We start from the raw sequence: 22,127 nt of genomic DNA, 5'->3' as shown, positions 1-22,127 counted from the left end.
CAAATCTATTAGAAATTCTAACTATATATTATATATTCTTCCGAAGCCTAAAAAGTAAAAACCTAATATTTTAGTTTACTATGTAGTCTACAAAATTAGTTGAGTCTTGAAGGAAGATGGAAAACCCACAAAGTTGGAGTGGGTTGAGAGACAGTAAGTCGTAACGTTTGCAATATTCTTAGTTTAAAAGCTCGATTGGGTAGAAAAAATTGACTTTTTTCTATATCTAACTTTTGTGTATTCTAGATAGGATAGGATTGGATTGGAGAATATGATATCATGGGTACGTCCAAAGGTATAGTAATGCTGGGATTGAGGGTAAAAATGGAATTCGGAGAAGCGTGAGAAGAAAAGAAAAAAAAAACTTGACATGATGATGAGAGGAGTTTGGGTTGTTGCATGGGAACATTATGTGTGCTCCCAAAAGGTAAATAAAATACCAAATGTTAATCATTGGAGATTTATTTAAATACAATGCACTTAAGAAAACTTAATATCACGAGGAAAATCATTAGTATAAGTTCAGAATTAGTGCTTTTTCCAATAAACCAAGTATATAGTAGCGTATATGGAGTGCTATTTATACTATATATATGAAATGCTATTTTTTGTTGTTGTGAGAAGAACAAAAGCAATAACTATTTGTTATACTAGTAGTACTATATAATAAAGGAACATTCACATTACTAGAAATTTCCGGTTCTAGTTTAACCGGTTAGACCAAATTAATTGAGCGAGATAGGCACCCCCAGCTTCCAACTAATATAGTGAGAACAGTTTGAAAATTCTAACTTGAGTAGTCAACACCTCAACGCGTATTCTTTAAGTTCTTCTTCATCTTCTTCGTTTTTTTTTTCTTTCTTTCTAAGCCCGTGATTACCGCCTCGGAAAATCATGGAATTTTTCACGGAAATTATAATTATATTTATTTATACTATACTATATATAGTATACTATATAGTAGTAGTATTAATAAATACAGTCCAATGTATATAGTGAGACCCGCTAATTCAGCAGGAAACTATGACAACTGGTTTCCGTGTACGGAAGTTCTCTCTTTCTCTTTGCCCGTATCTTTCTTGATTGATGATGTGTCACTAGCTACTACAGGTAGACAAAAATTTTTTAAAAAAAGTTTTATCTACATTATTTGCTTCACTTACTGTAAATGCGAAAGTGAAAGCATCAGTTAGAAGACCAACCAATTAGCTTCTTTTTTTTTCTGTCATATTCGAAATCATTCAGTTGTTCTTATGTCAATAATTACTCGATATTACAGGGTAAATTTTTATAGTTTGATTCTTTTGGAGTTATGAACCAACGACTCAAAAAGTTAACTACTAAAAAAAAAAGGGAAAAACATCCAACTTGTTAAAAATAAACTGCGTACAACTTTAGGTTTACACATATGTGATATGTTTGTTCACTAGATTTTGACAAATATTCCTTAATAAAAGACTGGTGTTTAATTAGCATGATTTACACAAATAGACTCGTATTTATTATTTTTTTGCCTTTGAAAATGTTCTGAATCTATTTTCTTGAAGCGAATCCTTTTTTTTTTTAACTTAAGAATTACATTTACAATTAAGAAAAAAAAAATCGTTAGCAAAAAATAGAAAAATGTGTAAGCGTGCCGAGGTGTATAAAAAAAAGTCACACGCTTGAGCAGTTAGTGGCGGTTAGAACGGTAAATAAATAAAAAAAGAGAGAGACGGAGTTAACAAATTGATCAATCACGTTAATAAAGCAAAAAAAAAACCGAAGAAGAATCAAATTGTACTAAACGACGACGTATAGATACATAACGGCCGTCTTAACGGCTCTTTTTGGTGTCCTCTTCTCTTTTTTTTGGTTAGTCTCCCCCGAGATTCTATAAGAGGGCCAATATATCTCCAAGCTCGTACATTCACTGTCTTTAGCTCTCTCTCCTCTGTTCTAAATTCTCTCTCAGAACAGAGTTAAAAAAAAGACTTTGTGCTTAGCTTCTAACTTCAGCCGCTACAATGGCGGTTCTTCTTCCCACATGGGTTTTAACAATGATGTGTCTACTCTTCTTCGTCGGAGCAATGGAAAACACTACTCACCACAAGATCTCATCTCTCCCTAGGTTCGTGTTACGATCTCTGTTTCTTTCAATACAAAGAAGATCATTTACTATAATTTAGTTATATTTTTTTCATTCTCGAGCTACATTTTCCTCAGATTCCAAAGTATAATTTCCAAAATTAAAAGAAAAACTTTAGTATTCACATTAATAATAATTCGTTTATGTAGTTTCCATTTTCTAGCTACATTTTCCCTCGGATTCCAAAAATATAAAATTATTTTTTAAGTTACTGTTTTAATTCTATTCAGCCGACAAAATTATAAACAAGAGAAAATAGTTTTTGTTTATTTAGCCTTTTCTATCTCTCTCTACTACTACAAACAATATTCCCTCCCTCTTCAAACAAAATCATCCGAGCCGTTGCTTTTTTTGTTATGATCTAGATCCAATGATCTGAACCGTACATTCCGCTTTTTTTTTTTATATGTGCATACAGTCAACTTTGTTTACGTAGATACACACTTGACTCTGTTTTCGCTATTTTACCCATTTGCCATTTTGACATCCCACATTGAAAATGTTCTGTAGTGTTATTTTAGTCATTTTAATATGTCCTGTCGAAGACCTCTCTCTTTCTTAACGGTTTCTCCGGATAGCGAATTTTATGGAGCAGTGTAATTTAGTGTAGTGTGTGCGGTGCATTCTCCAATAAATTACATTCAAAACATTACTATAGTTTTGGCATATGTTCAATCATTAGCTTTCTCTAGATTCTCAAATTTAGATTCTATAGTTTCTGATGATCTTTCTGAAAAAAATATAGATCCGACGAAACCGAGTGGAACCAACACGCAGTGACGAATCCAGATGAAGTAGCGGACGAAGTTCTCGCCTTGACTGAAATGTAAGTACTAATTCCATCTCATTCTAATTATGACCTCTTTTAAAATTACCATGTGGGATATATATAACATGTAATGGAGGAAAAAGTCACAAAAGTACAATAATGGGTATGGTCCTCCTATTCATTTAAAATTTGTGTTTGTGACTTTTGTTTCATTCTATTGTTGTTGAATCAAGATCTATCCTACAAGAGCTGTCACATTTATTTCTCCTCTAACCAACTTATTTCATTTTTTATTTTATTTTTTTGTTTTTGTTACTATATTATTTATACCTCGTCTATAAATCACCATGTTCGTTCACACACTATTACAACAATGACAAATATAGTGTATGCTGATTAATTTATTCTTGCTACTAGTGAGATCTATTCCCGTGAACTGGCATTCATTAATTCTGTCAGTATCATTTTTTTTTTTATATAAGACAATCTATATTTTTATTATCACCTACTACATGTTTCATGCATTGATATTTTAAAAAGGTATTATTCATTCTATCTTTTCTCTATTATAGAATTTTTACTATAGTATTAAACTATTTATAAGAATGCTCGTTTTTGTTTTTCAGTTGTTGTTGAACTAATTAATACTTTCCAGCAGACTGTTTTCACTCCAAGCACCACATGCACTAACACTAGATAGATCCGCGTCCGACGCATTATTGCATAGCTTAAGTGAAATTTTATTATTATTTTCTCTCCCAACATTAATAAATATCTTTTCATATCACCAGCCATATATATATGTATACGGCTTAGTAGTACACTGTACACTAGGAAGTCGTTAAAATTTAACTTTGGAAATACGTACAATCAAATTGTTATAAAAACTTATCCTTAAATACTATATATATTGGATTTTTAAATAGAAATAAAAAAATGTTTATTAATCATTTTGGACAGTACCCCATGTGGTCGTAACAGAGCAATTTACTCTTTATACGGTCAAAAAAACAAAAAAAACGGTATCCGTTAAAACGGACGGATTCGATCGTCGTTATCCAACGGTGATTATTTGTTTGTCCTCGTTTAACGGTTCTCTCTAACGTCGTTTGTCTTTCAGGAATCTTTAGGCAGAGGACCTAATCCCACCGTCACCGACACACGTCTATGAGAAAAAAAGTCTAAAAATATATATATATATGTAGTATTTATCATCAACCATGTGCTCATGTTCTGATGTGATTTTGATTGTTTTCTCAAATAATCTATTTTTTTAAATGAGATCCGGTTGAGAATAATGAAATTAAAAGTCGAATCTAAACCGGATATGATTTCTTAATTTCTACAGGAGTCTGAGAAACCATACCGAGAGGAGGAAGCTAGGTTACTTTACTTGCGGAACAGGCAACCCTATCGACGACTGTTGGCGGTGCGATCGCAACTGGCACAAGAACCGCAAACGCTTAGCGGACTGCGGGATCGGGTTTGGAAGAAACGCCATCGGTGGTCGCGACGGTCGTTTCTACGTTGTCACCGACCCGAGGGACGATAATCCGGTTAATCCTCGACCGGGGACATTACGTCACGCCGTGATCCAAGACAGACCGTTATGGATCGTTTTCAAACGCGATATGGTGATTCAGTTGAAACAAGAGCTCATCGTTAACAGCTTCAAAACGATCGATGGACGTGGCGCAAACGTTCACATCGCTAACGGCGGTTGCATCACGATTCAGTATGTAACGAACGTGATCGTCCACGGATTACATATTCATGATTGTAGACCGACTGGTAACGCTATGGTGAGAAGCTCAGAGACACATTTTGGGTGGAGGACGATGGCGGATGGTGATGCTATTTCGATCTTTGGCTCGAGTCATGTATGGATTGATCATAACTCATTGTCTCATTGCGCTGACGGGCTCGTGGACGCAGTCATGGGCTCAACCGCGATTACCATCTCTAACAACCACTTAACTCACCACAACGAGGTTCTTTTTTTGAAGTCTTATTGCATTGTTACTTTAATAGTAACCTTTTTTGGCAGGACTCGATTTTTGATGATGTGAGTTGATCTTTTTTTTGCTACAGGTCATGTTGCTCGGACATAGCGATTCGTACATGAGGGACAAAGCTATGCAAGTGACCATTGCTTATAATCATTTTGGAGTCGGACTTATTCAAAGGATGCCGAGGTAATGTAAAAGACATAACAAAAACAGAGTATGCTCTGCTTTTGTGTTCTGTTTCTTGAGTATGCTGTGTTATGTTTTCTAAACATTACAACTCATTCTTGCAGGTGTCGACACGGGTACTTCCACGTCGTAAACAACGACTACACTCACTGGGAAATGTACGCGATTGGTGGAAGCGCAAACCCGACAATCAATAGTCAAGGAAACCGATACGCCGCCCCTAAAAACCCCTTTGCTAAAGAGGTAATAACTCGATGAATATCAGTTAAAAGTTAAAACCAAAGAGTGATTTTGTGAATGTGAGTTCATGTTGTTGGAATGTTATGTTTGATAGGTGACGAAGAGAGTGGACACACCGGCTAGTCATTGGAAAGGATGGAACTGGAGATCGGAAGGAGATTTGCTTCAGAATGGTGCTTACTTCACTTCTTCAGGAGCCGCTGCGTCCGGAAGCTATGCACGTGCCTCTAGTCTCTCCGCGAAATCTTCTTCATTGGTCGGACACATTACTTCCGATGCCGGAGCTCTACCTTGTCGCAGAGGACGTCAATGTTCATCATAGTTGCCACTTACGACCATTACCACCAAAATTCAAAACCACCTTCCATTATATTCAGACAAAAGTGTACATTTCCACACATTTGTCATTTAAAAAGCCAATTATCTTTTTTTTTTTTTCGGTGTGTGTGTTTGTGTCGATTTTTCTCAACCTCGGGTTTGCTTGCTTCAACCGCAAGTTAACACAAGAAAAAGGGAAAACAGAAAAAGACAACCTTTCATGTAAAAGAGAAATCCCCGAAGTGTTGTTGGTTCTGTCTGATCAACTCAGATTGTTCTTCGTCTATCTCTGTCGTCTACCCATAGAAACAAGAATATATATTATCTCTTGTTTTTTTTTTCTTGTAATTTTTTTGAGATTTATAATTTAATATAGGGTCTAATGATTTGTGAATCTTTCTACTTTTCATTGTATTATACTCCCGATGTCTCACAAAAATTGAAGTTTAGTATTTTACACACATATTAAGACAGAGGGAATATATGATTAATTTATAATTTATTATTTTCACTTTTTTACTTTCCCATTTTTACACTCCATACACTCTACAACATCAATAATCATTAAAACAAAAATTATTAAAAATATTCAAAACATCAATTTTTGGGAGACAAAGAAATTTCTCTAAAACTTCAATCTTTGTGAGACAGAGGGATTATTTGTTGGCTGCATTTTAGCTTTTATTTCCCATGTGGTCGTAACTTGTCATGATTGTACTTTGTAGCGATTGAAGCAAGCAATCAAGCAATATTAGTAATTGGGGCTTTATAAATTGATTAAATTCAAATAGCCAGCTATTTTATCACTTAGAACTGTTGTTTTTCAATATGCTTTCCTTATCATCTGTAACTTTAGAAAAGTAATCAAAGATATATAAAAATATCAGTTTTTTTTTATTAGTATTGTTTGGTGTGAGAAATCCATAATCGAAAAACGTATAATATGAAATCGAATTGGGGTACTGTCTGTATATATATTTTTCTCTTAAAAGCATATCTTTTTGTTGGGAAGAAAAATTAGCGTATCTAATATCTATATTTATTTGGCTTTTTGCATTGAAAAGTAGATCGTACGTTAACATTAAAAAGCAAGAGAAGCCTAAAACACGCTAAATCGACTCCCATGTGCCCAACACATGACAAGAAAAATCAAAAGAGTTCGAAAATCAACCAGCAAAAATGTTCCGACAAATAATGATAACCTTTTATTTCCACCATCATTAGGGTTTTCGTTCAGGCTAATTATGATTATCTATAAGTTACTTAACAGGCAGATTAAAGATACTATTTATCTATTGTAAAATATATAGCTTCATATATAAGATTTATATGAAAACGCCTTTTTTCTTTCTTTCTAACAGGCTGTTTACATTGCTAGATTTTACATCCTTGTAAATGATTTAAAACATCACATTTTCACAACTCTTAAAAACATATGAACATTGATTCGATATCACTTTTAAATTCCAATGATTTATATACACTGGTGGATAACACGTTTTATTATGTTTAAAAAAATTCCAATCATAAATCACCTTTATGGCTTTACGCCTTTACCCAACCAAATCAATTAACATCAGTCTTTTTCCTCCTTCATCGCGAAACTCGCAATCACCTCTAAAGACAATACACATAGTATTTTTATTTTACATCATTATGCTACAAAAGCTGAGACAAAGTTTCTACATAGTCCGATCCAGAGCTTTTCCATTGGGGTTGTAATAGTTCATAGCTTTTTTTCAAAGACTTTGTTACCATGGTAAAACAAAATACAATAAAGACTGGTTAGGGTTTTCATGTAGATTTATGATTTTATCAGATATATCTTTAATCCATAGAATTACCAAATCAAAACTTTAACATTTCTCAATATTACTTTATTGAGACATGCATAAATAATATGGGTGGATTGTAATAACTAATCACCAAGGATCTTGTTCTTGATGATATCGGTAGCGTTTTTGGCAGTGCCTAATACGCCAGAGACAGAACCTTTAGCCTTTTCAGTGATAGTATCCGTCGTCTCAGTAACTTTCTCCGTTACATCTTTCGTCATCTTAGTCACCTGATTGACCAAATTAATCAGATAATATCATCAAATTAAATCACAATTTATCTATGGAAAAAACTGTGATGTTTTGTTAATTACACGGCCAGCCGTAGTGGAAGCGACATCTTGGATGTACTCAGTGGTTTCCTTCACTTGCTTTGCTCCTTCTTTCACTGCCTCTGCTGCTTCTTTCACCTTTTGGCATTGCTCTGCCTCTTCTTTTCCCTTTTTCATTTACCATAATGACAAAATGTATTATTCCATACAGAAATACATATTAGACCTAATACGGTGGATTTTTTTTTTTGTTGCCTCTCCTCTCCAACAACGCATCATTTTAGAGGGTTCATGCATGGTTTACAAAGAAGAAAAAAAAAAAAGCTGCGCTTGAGGACAGGTCTCCGTTGTCTCTCACCTGTAAGGGCCTTGGTGACGCTGAAACGAATGCCCTACGCAGTGGAAAACTCCTTGCCGTTTTACCACTAGAGATCAGAAGTTCGCCCAGTCTTGATGCATGCATTATAACCTTTGTGGAAGCAAAGCGTAGAAGACAGGTATGAGCTTGTTGAACGTTCGAGAGTATAGTACTTAATTAAAGTTGATCACAGAGTATAAATTTTTGGTTAAAATCCTAAGATGCAAACTCTAATTAAAAGCTTTATTTATATATAACTGTCCCTTACATCGCGGTCTCAATTATGATCGTCCGATTTTATATATTTTATTTTGTTTTACCAGCTGATTGTTAATGAAAGTGTCAGAGTTGTCCGGTTATGAGCATTTATAGGGTTCTTTGTGGTTTTTCTTTAACAAAACTAATTTTCTAAAACCCCCCTTTGTTCGGGTATAGACTCGATCTTCGTTTTTTCGCTTGTAATGGATTCTTGTCTATTGTCTAACGTATGTCAATAGTTATATATATATATATATATAACCAAAAAAAATAATGAAATTAATATTTGAAACATCAAATGCCTTAAAAGATTAATATTTTTTTCGTATAATTTAATTGGCTAATTAAACAAGAAAAAATTATGATAACCTAATTAAGTTTTAGTTCAAAATTCAAATGACTCGCTTGCTGTAGTACATGAAGTCACTAGCCAATTACAAGTTTACGGAAAAAGAAAAATGAATCAATATTTAAACTAGACCAATCAATTGTCCATGGCATAGTTGTATTATCAGACAGCCTTTACTAAGGAAAAAATGTTATAAATTGGGTTCATAGCAAAATTTATGACTTTCAACTGTCACCAACCTTACATTTTGCTATATAAACCCTAAGAAACTCATTAGAAACCTCAACAACATACAAGACGTTCCATAGAATCTAGAGAAAAAAAGAGAGGAGAGAGAGAGAGATGTCGAGAGTTTTATCAGTCGTTTGTGTCCTGCTCGCTATGTCGTTCATCTATGCACGTGCTCGTCACGTGCCGGGAGTGTCTGACGAGGGCACGACGACGACACATGACGATACAGCAACCATGCCCATGCATGCAAAAGCAGCTGATCAGTTACCACCAAAGAGTCTCGGCGACAAAAAATGCATCGGAGGAGTCGCTGGAGTCGGTGGATTCGCCGGAGTTGGTGGTGTTGCCGGCGTGGGAGGTCTAGGGATGCCACTTATCGGTGGTCTAGGTGGGATCGTAAATATGGTGGGATAGGCGGTGCAGCTGGAATCGGTGGATTTCACGGTATAGGCGGCGGGTTAGGCGGAGTAGGAGGCGGTGTAGGCGGCCTAGGTGGTGTAGGAGGCGGCGTTGGCGGTCTTGGTGGAGCCGGAGGTGGTTTAGGCGGTGGTATTGGTAAAGCAGGTGGTATTGGTGGTGTAGGCGGTCTAGGCGGAGTTGGTGGTGGTGTAGGCGGTCTAGGCGGAGTTGGTGGTGGTGGTATCGGTAAGGCAGGTGGTATCGGTGTTGGTGGTGGTATCGGCAAGGCAGGCGGTATCGGTGTTGGTGGCGGTATTGGAGGTGGACACGGCGTGGTCGGTGGTATAGTCGATCCACATCCTTGATGAAGAAGATATAAAGCATTAGTAGAGAGAGTTTTTGTTGATTAGGGTTTGGTTAAGGAATAATTATTTAGTTCGGATGTTATTGTTGTTTTGTTTTATATAATTAGGTGATCTATTCTCTCGTTTCGGTTTTCATTTTGTAATGTTTGCTTCGATGTCGGGTCTTACGTACGTTATGTAAGGTGTAATCACTATGTATTAATCGTTTTGGTTTATGAGGTTCTCTCCTTTTCTATTTTCGCATGTTCAAGAAGAGTTTAGAACCAAAATAATGAAGGGTTCCATCGATTTTGTTTTAAAGTGAAAACAATATAATATTTACATTAAGAAGGCCAAAAAGAATAAACAAAACTGATATAAAAACGGAAGGAGTACAAACTTGCTTCTATATTTATACATAAAAAGCGTATATACATTCGAAAACTAATTAAATTACAAAACCTTATATAGATAATGATCACAGTCAATAATGCATTGAACGATCTACGTGCATATAGGATACGTACGAATACGTTTGAAATGTCTTGATTCATACTTTGAATATATATATAACTTAAAGACCGAATAAATTCTGAAGGATAATGAACGATCATACGCTATTTAGCAAGCAGGGTTTCATAGTTTGTAAATTTATTTTGAAAAAGGATTTATTTTTTTAGTATTTTGTTTGAAAGAAAAAGACTCTAGAATAGTTGTGGGGGAAGACAGCAAGAATCCATACAATGTAAGCATTAATAAATGACGTAATAATTGCTTTGGGATGAGAGGGACAAAAAAATAAAGAAGATACGATTTGCATGTCAAACACTTGTAGTCCCATTTCATGCCATCGTCGTCTATTTCGCTGTCTCAAACTTAAATTTACATCTCATGCAATGCAATTTATTACAACCCTCTCAACTCTCAAGTTTTTTTCTTTTTCTTTTTGGCATTTATATAATAACGTTAAATCACATAACTAGAAAAAAATTGTAGTCACATAAGCAAAACTCAAAAAATTGAAAAGAAAACAATACATATTTTCAAACACGTACGTAAAATGGTAGTATTTAACTTTTTTTGTCCTTTCAAAACTTACGTGTATTGTTGAGAATTGAGATTATGATTTATGATTTTGGTTTCAGTTTGAATCGTGTGGACCGAATAGGAAAACCGCCGAGTGTAAATTAAACTTATAATAAAAAAGCCCAATTAGATATTAACGGGCCTCAAAATATCTTTCATATTCCACTTTTTTTTTTTTTTATTAAAAAAAAGATATATTTTGTTTAATTAATCGGAAAAAAGGAAAGCGAAAGCAAATTAAAATTTCCCAGTAGAGAGTGATAGCGGGAAGAAGCTCAGAGCGGACGATTCTCACACCGCCAAAACAAAATTTTCCCAGTAGAGAGTGAGAGAGTGAGCGATGGAGGAGAACAATGCGATGAAGATACTCGAAGAGATCAAATCTTCTGATGTAAGCTTCTCTTTTGTTTCCACCTTTGATTTGATTTTTTCTAGGTTTCTCTCTATATCTCTCTATAAGAACCCTATCCTGGATAAGCTTCGAACGGATGGATCCTCTTTGATCAATCGTGAAATTTTCTTCTGATTGCTTTGGGTTTCATGATGTTTTCTCACTAATTTGCCGTCCGATTAAGTTTCTTCGTACCAATTTCTCTTCAATTTGATTGGTCTGGATTGAGGTTTTTTTTTTTTTTTTTAGCGGCTTAATGTATATTTCGTCTGAGGTCTATGAAGGAGTAAGAAGAACTTTAGGATTTGCTTAACCTATTCAGAATGGATTCAAGCTGTAGGAGACTTGCTATATATGTTGTTTATATTGGTTTTTGTATAGCTAACGAGCTTCACTTTTTTCTTTGTTGGTTGTTTGTGCAACAGCTTATTGAGAATCGGGTTCAACTACTCACACGGCTCAGTCAGTTAGATATACAAGAGGATTCTGATTTCCCCCCTTTTGTGGAGACCTTAACAGTATCCTCACTCCCATATTTTTTATTTTTGGATGTTTCCCCTTCCTTTCTGTTAAACTATGTTTATAACTGAGATGTGGATATTCAATCTTTGTGTGTGTGATTGTTGGTGAAGTGAGCACTTTAGAGATGAAAATTATATCTGCTGCTTTATGTTTGAGATGCTCATTTGCATGTTTCACTAGGGTTCTGATAGTTATATACATGCTTTAAGTGGTCTTTTATGGCATGTTTCAAGTATTCATTCCTTGACAGCTGTATAGACACTCTGGGAAGACTTTACTTGTCTTGACGTTAGCCAATGTTTGCTGAACAAGGCAATTTTGCCTGTGACTTCGAAATACCTTGCTTTGCATCGGCCTGATTGCTCGCACTACTTTCTTGCTTTTGGTATTAAGGTACAATGTTTTTTTTTTTCATTTTTGCTGCTTATTGCTGAACCTCAGCTTTTAGAGTGTTGTTTTTGTATTTATCTTTTCTCACTCTACTTCCTGTAGGTAAGCCAATGGTGTGCAAAACATTTAAATATGTCTGTAATGTCGATGGAGGAGTCTCAAGAGGAAGAGCATTCCAACATTTTCTTTCAGGTTAGTGATGCTTGATGTTCCTGTCAGGAAAAGTCTGTCACAGCTAAGTGGGTTCTTGGAAACTGAATTTTGCAATCATTGTGTTGCAGCTTCTTTTGGATTATCTTCGCTTTTCTGCCTCATGTTTTACTGCTATTGGAAAAACATGTTTCTTGAGTGACGAGACCTCAGCTGTTACAGTTCATAAGTTTGTTTCAGAGCAGCTGAATTTGATAAAGGAGGTGATATTGAATGCCAAGGTATCTCTGAAAATCATCTTTCACTAGTAGCTACTAGTACTGTATCATACTCCTATCGTCGACTGAGATTAGTATTATGCATTGTTGTCATCGGTTAATAGCTTTCACCTTTCTTCTGAAACAGAAAGTTGAATCCTTTTCCTCGGAGATTCTTAAGGCTGCACATGTAGTAATTGACTCTATTGTTCGTCTGTGCAAAGAGTACTCTCCAGCTGTGGATCAGGACGCAAATGAAATCAAGACTCATGAAAATGTGGGAAAGGCAAGGATGGAGGAAGATAACAAGGTGTGTAATTTGGAAAGCATAATTATGCTGGGAGTTAAATCTCTGAGTGAATTGGGTATGCTTGCTGCAAAAGATGGTGGTAATCTTGTGACCATTCTTAATACATCATGGAAGGGTGTGATTACATTGCTTCAGATAGACAAACAGGCAGTGTTATCTCAGGTAGATGTAGGAGAGATCATATTAAAGCTAATATCACTGATCAAGGAGTCTCTTAGATTTGCTGCTCAGGCTTGGTCTTGCTCGGTGAAGGATAACATATCTGCAACAGAAGCCAGAAGGGTCTTTCTTCCTGTGAAATTTTATCTTATCAATGCTGTTAAAGTTGTGGCGCTGTTTCCAAGCCAAGCATCTATGGTGTTCAAGGAAATAGCACTCTGCACCTTGATGATATCTGCTTTTAAATTTTCACTAAGCCAGCAATCCCATGGCAAAACGGCTAGTGAAGTAATGATTGATCTTCTAGAGAAAACGACTGTAGATCTTCTAAGTGCACTATTGAACACAGCTGAAATAACACAAGAATTCAGGATCACACTTCTTGATTTGTTGTTCATAGATGAACAAGATTTCTCAAACCAAGTTTGTAAGAAACAGAGCCATGATTCTCAGACAAAAACATCATTGGTAGATATCTTGTCTTTATCTGTTGAATCCACGACAAGTGCCAGAGGTTTGCTCATGGCCCGGGTTGTCTTGTTCCAGTCTGTCATGAGGTATTCTTCCGAGCTTGAGGAAGATGCCAAACTTGCTGTCACCAGAAAGCTGCATTGGCTTCTCGACAGATTAACAGAAAAAGAGGTTTACTCTTCAGTCCTTTCTTCTCAGCTTCCAATCTCAGATGGTTCTGGGAAGAAAATAATCTGGGAATCCATGTTTTCTGCTCTGCTCCTGTCTCTCAAAACCCTTATGATTATACTGTCTTCAACTCCTGCCTGGGAACAGCTTGAAACATTCCTACTCCAGAACCTCTTACATCCTCACTTCTTGTGTTGGCAGATAGTGATGGAACTCTGGTGCTTCTGGTTTCGTCATGCCACCAATGATTTGGCGGCCGCTATGATCGATAAACTTTGTAGTTTCATGATGTCAATGTCATCATCAGAAACACCGCTTTGTCCAGATTCCGTTCTCAGAAGAACTACAAAGTCCATCTGCTTTCTTCTTACCCACAGCCCAAAATCATTAACAGCTCAAGTTTACACGAACGTTTCTGCTGAGGGCAGATCTGACTCTACACCAGATGTGTATCTAGCCTTGTTATTAGACGGGTTTCCGCTGAATTTTCTGCCAGACAGAATTAAAAACGACGTGAAAAGACAGATATTTGCAGATTTCATCCACTTTATCAAGAACTTCAATGAGAATCCATCACGTTATTCCAAATACAATGTGCTAGGAGCTCCGGTTTTCGCACTCTCTGCTTGCCTTCAGATACTGTAAGTTACTATAATATCCATTCTTGATACTTCTCTGGGGATCTTGTCGGACGAAATAGCAAAACCAGATATTTAGTAATTAAATTGTGTGAGCTTTTAGGGTAAATATCTAACGACATACCCTTATTTTTTGTTGTTGTTGTTGTTGTTGTTGTTTTTCTTCTGTGTAGAAACATGGGCATATCAGAGATTGATGCCAAAACTCTGAACTTTATCGTTGCTGTCATTCAAAAGTACAGAAACTCCAAAGATGAAACGAGGAAGGATCATTACAGTGAGATTCTCAGTGAAACGCTGTCAATCATCTCAAGAAACGAGCAGCTATACACTTGCCAAGAAATGGATAATGTTATAACAGAGCTTCAAAAGCTTTTCATATCAGAAGCTGATAGTCGTCATCTGCATAAATCCAAGCCAAACCTTGCTCTCTTCTTCTCAGGACTTAGCAAATACGAGATGTCTGAAACCGAAACCTGTCCAAAGAGCCGCGCGGTCTGGGAACTATACCATATGCTTCTCAGAAAACGCCACTGGGCTTTGGTTCATAACGCGGTTACTGCGTTTGGATACTTCTGTTCACGTACGAGCTGTAATCAGCTATGGAGATTCGTACCTGAAGATGCAGCTCTAGCCTTCGATATACCTTCTGGAAAAGAAGCAAGAACAGAGCGGTTCATGTCGGAATTAAAAATGTTTTTGGAGAAAGAACAAGCGCTTCTCTCAGTCACACCTTCGGAGGAGGAAGTCGAGTTACTTTTGAAAGAAGGCAACGAGGTTAAGGCGACAGTGCAGAAGCTTGTAGCAGGAAGAAGCCAGAGGTCAATAGAAGTAGAGAAACGACCGAACAAGAAAAGGAAACTTCCAGAAGGAATTTGCAGGGGAATGGAGCTATTGCAGAATGGAGTGAAGAGGATCAACGAGGGTGTAAGCGAGTTGAGGTCAGATGAACATGGGAATGAAGAGTTTCAGAGGAGTTTATTGAATCAGTTTTCGTGTCTTGAAGATTTGGTCTCTCATTTGTTAAGCGTCACAGCGGCTTCGGACTAACTAAGGTATGTTGAGTGGCTATCCCACACTGTTAGAAATACTTTATGGAAACAGAAAATTACTTAACAAGATAAGAAGTTGAGAAATAGTACCCGGGCGGGTCATTGGACGACTAATTTCACACAATCCATTAAGATCCGAATCTAGTCTCACTAAATGCTCATTTACTACTGATTTGCTTGTTTGTTTGGTATTGGCAATTATTATTACTATAAACTAATATAAGGAAAATGTTTCGAGCCATTGGAAAATACTATATCCCAAGAGGCAAGAGCAATCTGAAGAAATTATCAAACCCTAAGGTGCAGATGATTCAGTATACAAATTGTAGTATGTAAGATTTAAGAAGTACCGGAAAGCCTTTAACAACACTGCTCTCCAAATACAAATATAAATATATAATGGGATTGCTCAGAGTAGAAACACGCGTTTTTCTGGTAGGCATAACAAGATCAAAGACTTTAAGCCTCTAACCGCTGCTTCGGAATAAGGTATGTTCAGTAGCTATCTCGGCCCACACTGTTAAAAAAGATTTTATGCTAACAGATCTTGACAGGATCATATCTTGGGATTAAAAATGTTCTCCAAGAAAGAACAAGCACTTCTCTCTATTACTCTTTCACAAGAGGAACTTAACATAGATACGAACGGAAACAAAAACAAATGCAATGTTTTTGAACGGATTACCACTTAATACGAACGGATCCAATTTTTGTTTTTTTTGTTGGGTCAAACCATACTAAATGCTCATTTTACTGATTTGCTAGTCAAATGGTGTTTTACTGATACTTTATATGAAATCCTTGGCAGTTTTTTATTATTGGTCAATAGTAAAATGACATTACTACTACAAACTGTACAAGGATCGAGCCACTGGGAATACTATAAAACCATCTCCAATAGCATTCTGAAAAAAAACAACCTGAATGAAATATATCAAAATGGGAGACCAGCAAAACGTTTATATTGTTTTCTTGTTTGTGTTTCTTTTATTTGGTTCGGGTCATGGCAAGATCCCACCATTCTGGCGTGATACGCACGTCACGATGACAAACTCGATTGGCGGTCCACCTCTTACCATACATTGCAAATCCAAGCAAGACGATCTAGGACCTCACGTGGTGCCTTTCCACCAATTTTACGAATTCAAGTTCCAACCAAATTTCTGGAAATCAACATTGTTCTTTTGCAGTTTTCAGTGGGGCAAGCAATTCAAATGGTTTGATATATTTGATGCTCAGAGAGATCAAGATATATGTAAAGATCAATGTAAATGGGATATAAAACCTAATGGTCCATGCAGGCTCGATAAAAAAGGCCCTAAATGTTTTCCTTGGAATAAGTAATTTTATATCATCTGATGAAAGATGAAATATAGATATAGGTTATCACTTATCAGATTCAATAAAATCAGTATTTTTTTTTTACAGCATTCAGTAAAATGAAGATTTATGTTTACCCAATTTACACGGTGCCTTTCAGCATGATTACCAATTTAAGTTTCAAACGAATATTGGGAAATCAACATTGTTCTTTTGCAGTTTCCAGTGGGACAAACAATTCAAACGGTTTGGTGACATATTTGATGCTTCGAAAGATCAATATTTATGTTTTCTATGTAACTGGACTATAAAAAACTGATGGTGCATGCAGGCTTGGTAAAGAGCAGAAATGTTTTCCTTGGAAGTAATTTCATATGATCGTGATTATAGATGATCAAATTTCATAATATCAATAAATAGAATTTGTTTTGCTTATATATACATATATAATTCTGCTTAGTATATCTAAATGATACTCCCTCCGTTTCAAAATATAGGATGTTTTGGTTAAAACATGCATATTAAAAAATATTTACTTTTAAAAAATTTAACCAATCATGCACAAAACTGCATAATAGAAAATATAAAATTAATCTAAAAGTTGCATAGAAAATTGGAAACATCCTATATTATAAAACAAAAATACTTCTCTAAACATCCTATATTATGAAACGGAGAGAGTATTTAATTTGTTTTTGTTTTTAATGAAATATGAACTGCGCAACACACGTTTTTTTTTTTTGGTCAACCATTGGACCACAACTGGCCGGTCCATTAGCCAAATTCCTATATTCGTATGAAGCAGCACTCGATCCCTGGTGTGATGGTGTCTTCTACAATTGGACTTACTTTCTGCCACTGCATTAATGTCACTTCACGCAACACAGGTTTTTGCTGTGTATATTTATATTATTTTAATGATTATTTTCAATATAACAAATAGATAACTAAAGAAGATAAAGAATAATTAGTTGAGAAAAAGAAAGTTCTTTGTAGAATAAAGAGAATATGTGTGTATTTTTGATCAACGGCGTTACAAGGTTTATATACATGACACAATATCTATCAAACCCGACATACTCTCTAGACGGCCGTGCTTGTGCAAGAATTAATACGTACCTAGATTAAGTTAGATTTTTATTTTCCGATTAATCCGAGTATCTTACGTATTAGATCTCTTGTTTAGTAGTGTAACAAATTTTCAAATCTATTTGAAAGAGAGTTATATCTTGATATAAATGTGATTCTTTCTTTATACTTTAGATAATCAATCAAAATTATTTGTATTGATTTAGCAAGAAAAAATCGCTTACTACTTGTGATATCTTGTTATCTTTTTTTTTTATTATTTGTTTGGTATATTTATATATGCCTCTTCAAATTGACTCGAGGAAACATAAATCGGATTAAACCGAAATAATGGGATTGCCTCAGAGTAAGAAACAAGCGTTTTTTTGATAGACTAGCAAGATCAAAGACTTTCCACACCGCGGCCTCGGAATAAGGAATGTATGTTCAGTGGCTATCCCACACTGTTAAAAAAAGACTTTATGCTAGCAGATCTTGGGATTAAAAATGTTCTCCAAGAGAAAGAACAAGCACTTCTCTCTATTACACTTTCACAAGAGGAACTTGACATAGCTAGATACGAACGGATTACCATATAAAATTTTGAACAAAAAAAATGCAATGTACTTGTTTTGATCATGTCTTTGGACGACCACAATCCATTAAGATCCAATTTTTTTTTTTGTTTTTTTGGGGTCGAACCATGCTAAATGCTCATTTTACTGATTTGCAATTGCTGGTCAAATGGTATTTAATGAAGTCCCTTGGGATTTATTTTTGATAGGTCAATAGTCAACTGGCGTTACTACTACAAAGTACAAACTATTCAAAAATCGAGGCACTGGAAGTACTATAAAATCAACTCCAAGAGCAGTCTGAAAAAAGCAATCTCAATGAAATATATCAAAATGGGAGAGCAGCAGAAAGTTTATATTGTTTTCTTGTTCGTGTTTCTTTTGTTTGGTTCGGGTCATGGCAAGATTCCACCGTTCTGGCGCGATACGGTCGTAACGATGACAAACTTGATTAGCGGTCCACCTCTTACCGTCCATTGCAAATCCAAGCAAGACGATCTAGGATCTCACGTGGTGCCTTTCAATCAATTTTACGAGTTCAAGTTCCAACCAAATTTTTGGAAATCAACATTGTTCTTTTGCAGTTTTCAGTGGGGCAGTGAATCCAAACAGTTTGATATATTTGATGCTACGAGAGATCAAGATATATGTAAAGATAAATGTAAATGGGATATAAAAGCTGATGGTCCATGCAGGCTCGATAAAAAAGGGCCTAAATGTTTTCCTTGGAAGTAGTAATTTTATATGATGTGATGAAAAGATGATATATGTATAGGTTATCAGATTCAATAAATAAGTTTATCTTTTCTCCAATAAAATCAATGAATATAAAATTTATGCATATCTTATTATTTTACCATATCTTAAATAGAAAATCAATAATTAAATGTTTGTCTTTAAAAAATATTTTTGGAAGGCATAACAACAAGATAAAAGCTTGACTAAGATTAGAATTTATAGGGTTGCTTAGATATCACATTTGGGAGACAAGAAGAGAAGCAAACCAGATTATTCGACATCTTTGGTGTCCAAAATGACCGAGGGATCTTCCTTCCACACAACATCATCATAAGAAAACGCATTGGCCAAACAAGTAATCAACTGCTTATGAATCACTTCTTCCGAAGGAAGCAGAGCATCCGTCTCTCTTCTCAAAGATGTAACTTCCTTATCAGCAATCCCACAAGGCACAATGTGCTCAAAGTACTTCAAATCAGGATCAATGTTAAAGGCCAAACCATGACAAGTGATTCCAGAAGTTATCCTAACCCCAATAGCACCAATCTTTCTATCTCCAACCCAAACCCCAGTCTCACATTTGTTTCCTGGACGAGCTTTCACACCATACATGGAAGCAAATTCAATCATTGACCGCTCTAATGTCTCCACATAGTTCCTAGCACCAAAACCAATGCTGCGTAAAGAAATGATGGGGTATAAGATGGCTTGATGAGGGCCATGGAATGTGATGTCTCCTCCTCTTTGAGTATAATGAAGCTCAGCTCCAATTTTAGTGAGTTCAGATTGAGGAATCAGTAGATTGTGATCTGTTCTACGTTTACCGAGTGTGTAAGTTGGTGGATGCTCAAGGGAGAGAAGGGTATCTGGAATTTGATGAGCTTTTCTCTCGGAAACTAACTTGTCTTGAATTTTAAGGGATTTCAAATAGTTGACAGTGCCTAGCCTCCAAACCTCCAAGGTTCTAGGGGATCTCATTCCCTGCACATTATCACATACAGAATCCATAATTAGTCACTTCAGCTCTAAACGCTTAAGCTAACTAGGAAGATTACTAGAGCTAACACAAACTTAATATTACTAATGGGATTCAAACGCATGACTATAACAGCAAAAATAATTCCAAAAGGAACTAAAGCTAGAGTTAAGAATCAAATCTTAGGAGCTAGGATAGAAACACAAAAGGCAGAGACATGAATAGTTTTTAAGTAGGAGGTCTGTGAGGCATTTCATCGAACACTTAACATGCATTGACAAAAAAAAAAGACAGTACAGAATCAGATTGCGAACCGATTAAAAACCCATAAAAGCGATCGAATACATGGTTACAAGAGCAAAGTAGTAATCGCTAAAGTGAGAGACTTTGAAGAGAGCTAGATTTACCGATATCGTTTCGATTCTTCTCCTCCACCGAATAGTTTCTTTCTTCTCCACCAGAAAATTTCAGATTTAATAAAAAACCTCAAAATTCAACGACTTTGCATTTTGTACCCTTAAGTTTACAATTTTCAGAAAATACGCCCGTATCTATATAACATATCTCACAAAATTTTCTCTATTTTAATTTTAACAAGAGAAAACCCAATTAATTCATCTTATCCTTTTGTATTTAAGAAGAATTCAGAGAACAATACAGATAAAAGGGAAAAATTGTACACTTTCAAAACTTAGGGTGTCGAATTCGAAGAAAAAAAAGTTTCAGTTTTCCAATAGTTTAATCTTGTCGAGACAACTGTTCATCTGCCGAGTCTCCTCTTCAGACAAGCTTTTACTTGACTGCTCAAACTTCTCCTTGTCGCACTTCAAGGCCGTGTCTCTACACGCTCTGATGCAACCGCTGATATCGAGCAAGTTTAAGACCACCGGACAGTTTCCTATGCTTTTAACCAACGTGATTGCCGACCAAACTTGTCTGTGTTCCTCTCTTGATGATCTAACAATACATAGCTTTGTGATTGGATTCACGTATTTCACCTGGAAGGATCCCATAGACGAACCTAGACCACACTCGCCGAAATTTACGAGGATGCTGTCTTTGATTGCTTTGGAGAGATTGAACTGTGTAAGAATTATCGGTGTTCCTTCTCCGAGAAGATCCTTGTCTGGATCAAGAAACACCTCCATCAACATGTATCTGTTCTTAAATCCCACCATGCTTCCTTCTTCGATACTGAACTGAGCGGCGGCCAATTCTGAAGACTTAGGGCTTTTATATATTTAGGAAGAAGAAGAAGATCACGTGGGACTTCACGTGACTTCTTAAATAATGGACTTGGGTCTTTGAACTTATTTTAGATGGGCCTAGTAAAAGCCCAGTTCATCTTTTGTTGTTTGCATTTTCTTTCTTCTTCATCGGAATCCCTAGAACAACACTCGATTTTGAGCAAAAAATCAAATCGAAATCGGATCAAATTGAGCGTTGAAAATGACGGAGGCGATGATAAGGAATAAGCCAGGAATGGCGAGTGTGAAGGATATGCCGCTGCTTCAGGATGGTCCGCCACCGGGTGGGTTTGCACCGGTACGATATGCTCGCCGGATATCCAATACGGGTCCGAGTGCTATGGCCATGTTCCTTGCTGTTTCTGGTGCTTTTGCTTGGGGAATGTACCAGGTCGGCCAAGGAAACAAAATCCGTAGGTACGTAAGAAGGAGATGCATTAGCGAGATCGCTTTTGCTAAAATTTGTGTTGTGGAGTGAATAATGTAGTATAGAAAAAAAAAAAAGGTTAAATTTTGGTTAGTAATTGATGAAACTTCAGAAAGTATATCGTAATCAGAGATGTTGGTGAACATTTTTAGATTGCTGTTAGGAATTTTTTTCGGGATCACTCTTGATTTTAAAGCTCGACATGTCTATGGAACCATAGATTTCAGGTAGATTGCTGTTAGGAATTTTTTTCGGGATCACTCTTGATTTTAAAGCTCGACATGTCTACGGAACCATAGATTTCAGGTTAATGCTACTGATTGTATGGCTTGTTGAATCATCTTTTTGTGTTCCATGGCACTTTGGTTGAAGCTTGATCAGTATGCATTTATTCTATAAAGAATATAAAGTTTGTTAAACAATCTGTAAATCTAGGCCTGGGCATTCGGTTAACCATTCGGTTTCGGTTCGGTTGTATTCGGTTTC

General features: G+C 36.1%; 8 protein-coding genes and 1 pseudogene across 9 annotated transcripts in view; 6 read left to right on the top strand and 3 right to left on the bottom strand.

Moving 5' to 3' along the window:
* On the top strand, nt 1,894-6,046 carry LOC104754610 (probable pectate lyase 1). Its single transcript, XM_010476831.2, has 6 exons — nt 1,894-2,110; nt 2,874-2,954; nt 4,246-4,888; nt 4,989-5,092; nt 5,197-5,335; nt 5,427-6,046. The coding sequence occupies exons 1-6, from the start codon at nt 2,007-2,009 to the stop codon at nt 5,652-5,654; spliced, it is 1,299 nt and encodes a 432-aa protein (XP_010475133.1). The 5' UTR covers nt 1,894-2,006; the 3' UTR covers nt 5,655-6,046.
* Nucleotides 7,323-8,302, bottom strand: LOC104754609. Its single transcript, XM_010476830.1, has 3 exons — nt 8,116-8,302; nt 7,800-7,925; nt 7,323-7,715 (listed from the first exon to the last, which is right to left on the bottom strand). Exons 1-3 carry the CDS (start codon nt 8,218-8,220, stop codon nt 7,569-7,571), a joined length of 378 nt encoding a protein of 125 aa, XP_010475132.1. The 5' UTR covers nt 8,221-8,302; the 3' UTR covers nt 7,323-7,568.
* LOC104754608 lies at nt 8,953-9,952 on the top strand (annotated as a pseudogene).
* Nucleotides 11,029-15,583, top strand: LOC104754607. Its single transcript, XM_010476828.2, has 7 exons — nt 11,029-11,173; nt 11,599-11,691; nt 11,954-12,088; nt 12,188-12,277; nt 12,367-12,516; nt 12,641-14,241; nt 14,412-15,583. Exons 1-7 carry the CDS (start codon nt 11,123-11,125, stop codon nt 15,286-15,288), a joined length of 2,997 nt encoding a protein of 998 aa, XP_010475130.1. The 5' UTR covers nt 11,029-11,122; the 3' UTR covers nt 15,289-15,583.
* LOC109129855 (pumilio homolog 15-like) lies at nt 16,230-16,634 on the top strand. Its single transcript, XM_019238821.1, has one exon. It carries the CDS (start codon nt 16,230-16,232, stop codon nt 16,632-16,634), a length of 405 nt encoding a protein of 134 aa, XP_019094366.1.
* On the top strand, nt 18,559-19,071 carry LOC104754606 (pumilio homolog 15-like). Its single transcript, XM_010476827.2, has one exon. The coding sequence runs from the start codon at nt 18,572-18,574 to the stop codon at nt 18,986-18,988; it is 417 nt and encodes a 138-aa protein (XP_010475129.2). The 5' UTR covers nt 18,559-18,571; the 3' UTR covers nt 18,989-19,071.
* LOC104754604 (octanoyltransferase-like) lies at nt 19,117-20,471 on the bottom strand. Its single transcript, XM_010476826.2, has 2 exons — nt 20,375-20,471; nt 19,117-19,972 (listed from the first exon to the last, which is right to left on the bottom strand). The coding sequence occupies exon 2, from the start codon at nt 19,967-19,969 to the stop codon at nt 19,262-19,264; it is 708 nt and encodes a 235-aa protein (XP_010475128.1). The 5' UTR covers nt 19,970-19,972; nt 20,375-20,471; the 3' UTR covers nt 19,117-19,261.
* On the bottom strand, nt 20,577-21,191 carry LOC104754603 (probable ribonuclease P/MRP protein subunit POP5). The gene has a single exon (XM_010476825.2). The coding sequence runs from the start codon at nt 21,143-21,145 to the stop codon at nt 20,690-20,692; it is 456 nt and encodes a 151-aa protein (XP_010475127.1). The 5' UTR covers nt 21,146-21,191; the 3' UTR covers nt 20,577-20,689.
* Nucleotides 21,345-22,127, top strand: part of LOC109124559 (NADH dehydrogenase [ubiquinone] 1 alpha subcomplex subunit 13-A) — a 4,501-nt gene continuing 3,718 nt past the window's right edge. For both annotated transcript variants that reach the window (XR_762146.1, XM_010476824.2), the window contains exon 1: nt 21,345-21,631. Coding sequence is in view for 1 of the 2 variants with exons in the window: in XM_010476824.2 (XP_010475126.1) it covers nt 21,417-21,631 (215 nt within the window). In the remaining variant the exon portion in view is untranslated. The remainder of the gene's footprint in view (nt 21,632-22,127) is intronic.

Source organism: Camelina sativa, chromosome 17 (assembly GCF_000633955.1).
Source record: "Camelina sativa cultivar DH55 chromosome 17, Cs, whole genome shotgun sequence".
Taxonomy (NCBI): domain Eukaryota; kingdom Viridiplantae; phylum Streptophyta; class Magnoliopsida; order Brassicales; family Brassicaceae; genus Camelina; species Camelina sativa.
Note: the sequence above shows the minus strand (reverse complement) of the source record. Positions and strands in the feature narration are given on the sequence as shown.

What these genes read in the sequence shown, in the direction of transcription:
- LOC104754606 (XM_010476827.2), top strand. Translation starts at nt 18,572, where the DNA reads ATGAAATATATCAAAATGGGAGAGCAGCAGAAAGTTTATATTGTTTTC.
- LOC109129855 (XM_019238821.1), top strand. Translation starts at nt 16,230, where the DNA reads ATGGGAGACCAGCAAAACGTTTATATTGTTTTCTTGTTTGTGTTTCTT.
- LOC104754610 (XM_010476831.2), top strand. Translation starts at nt 2,007, where the DNA reads ATGGCGGTTCTTCTTCCCACATGGGTTTTAACAATGATGTGTCTACTC. An exon ending in AAGATCTCATCTCTCCCTAG is followed by an intron (nt 2,111 to 2,873) that starts GTTCGTGTTACG and finishes AAAAAAATATAG; the next exon opens with ATCCGACGAAACCGAGTGGA. An exon ending in ACTTAACTCACCACAACGAG is followed by an intron (nt 4,889 to 4,988) that starts GTTCTTTTTTTG and finishes TTTTTGCTACAG; the next exon opens with GTCATGTTGCTCGGACATAG.
- LOC104754609 (XM_010476830.1), bottom strand. Translation starts at nt 8,220, where the DNA reads ATGCATGCATCAAGACTGGGCGAACTTCTGATCTCTAGTGGTAAAACG. An exon ending in CGTCACCAAGGCCCTTACAG is followed by an intron (nt 7,926 to 8,115) that starts GTGAGAGACAAC and finishes TAAATGAAAAAG; the next exon opens with GGAAAAGAAGAGGCAGAGCA. An exon ending in CTTCCACTACGGCTGGCCGT is followed by an intron (nt 7,716 to 7,799) that starts GTAATTAACAAA and finishes TTGGTCAATCAG; the next exon opens with GTGACTAAGATGACGAAAGA.
- LOC104754607 (XM_010476828.2), top strand. Translation starts at nt 11,123, where the DNA reads ATGGAGGAGAACAATGCGATGAAGATACTCGAAGAGATCAAATCTTCT. An exon ending in CTTTTGTGGAGACCTTAACA is followed by an intron (nt 11,692 to 11,953) that starts GTATCCTCACTC and finishes ACAGCTGTATAG; the next exon opens with ACACTCTGGGAAGACTTTAC. An exon ending in TCTGCTTGCCTTCAGATACT is followed by an intron (nt 14,242 to 14,411) that starts GTAAGTTACTAT and finishes TCTTCTGTGTAG; the next exon opens with AAACATGGGCATATCAGAGA.
- LOC104754603 (XM_010476825.2), bottom strand. Translation starts at nt 21,145, where the DNA reads ATGGTGGGATTTAAGAACAGATACATGTTGATGGAGGTGTTTCTTGAT.
- LOC104754604 (XM_010476826.2), bottom strand. Translation starts at nt 19,969, where the DNA reads ATGAGATCCCCTAGAACCTTGGAGGTTTGGAGGCTAGGCACTGTCAAC.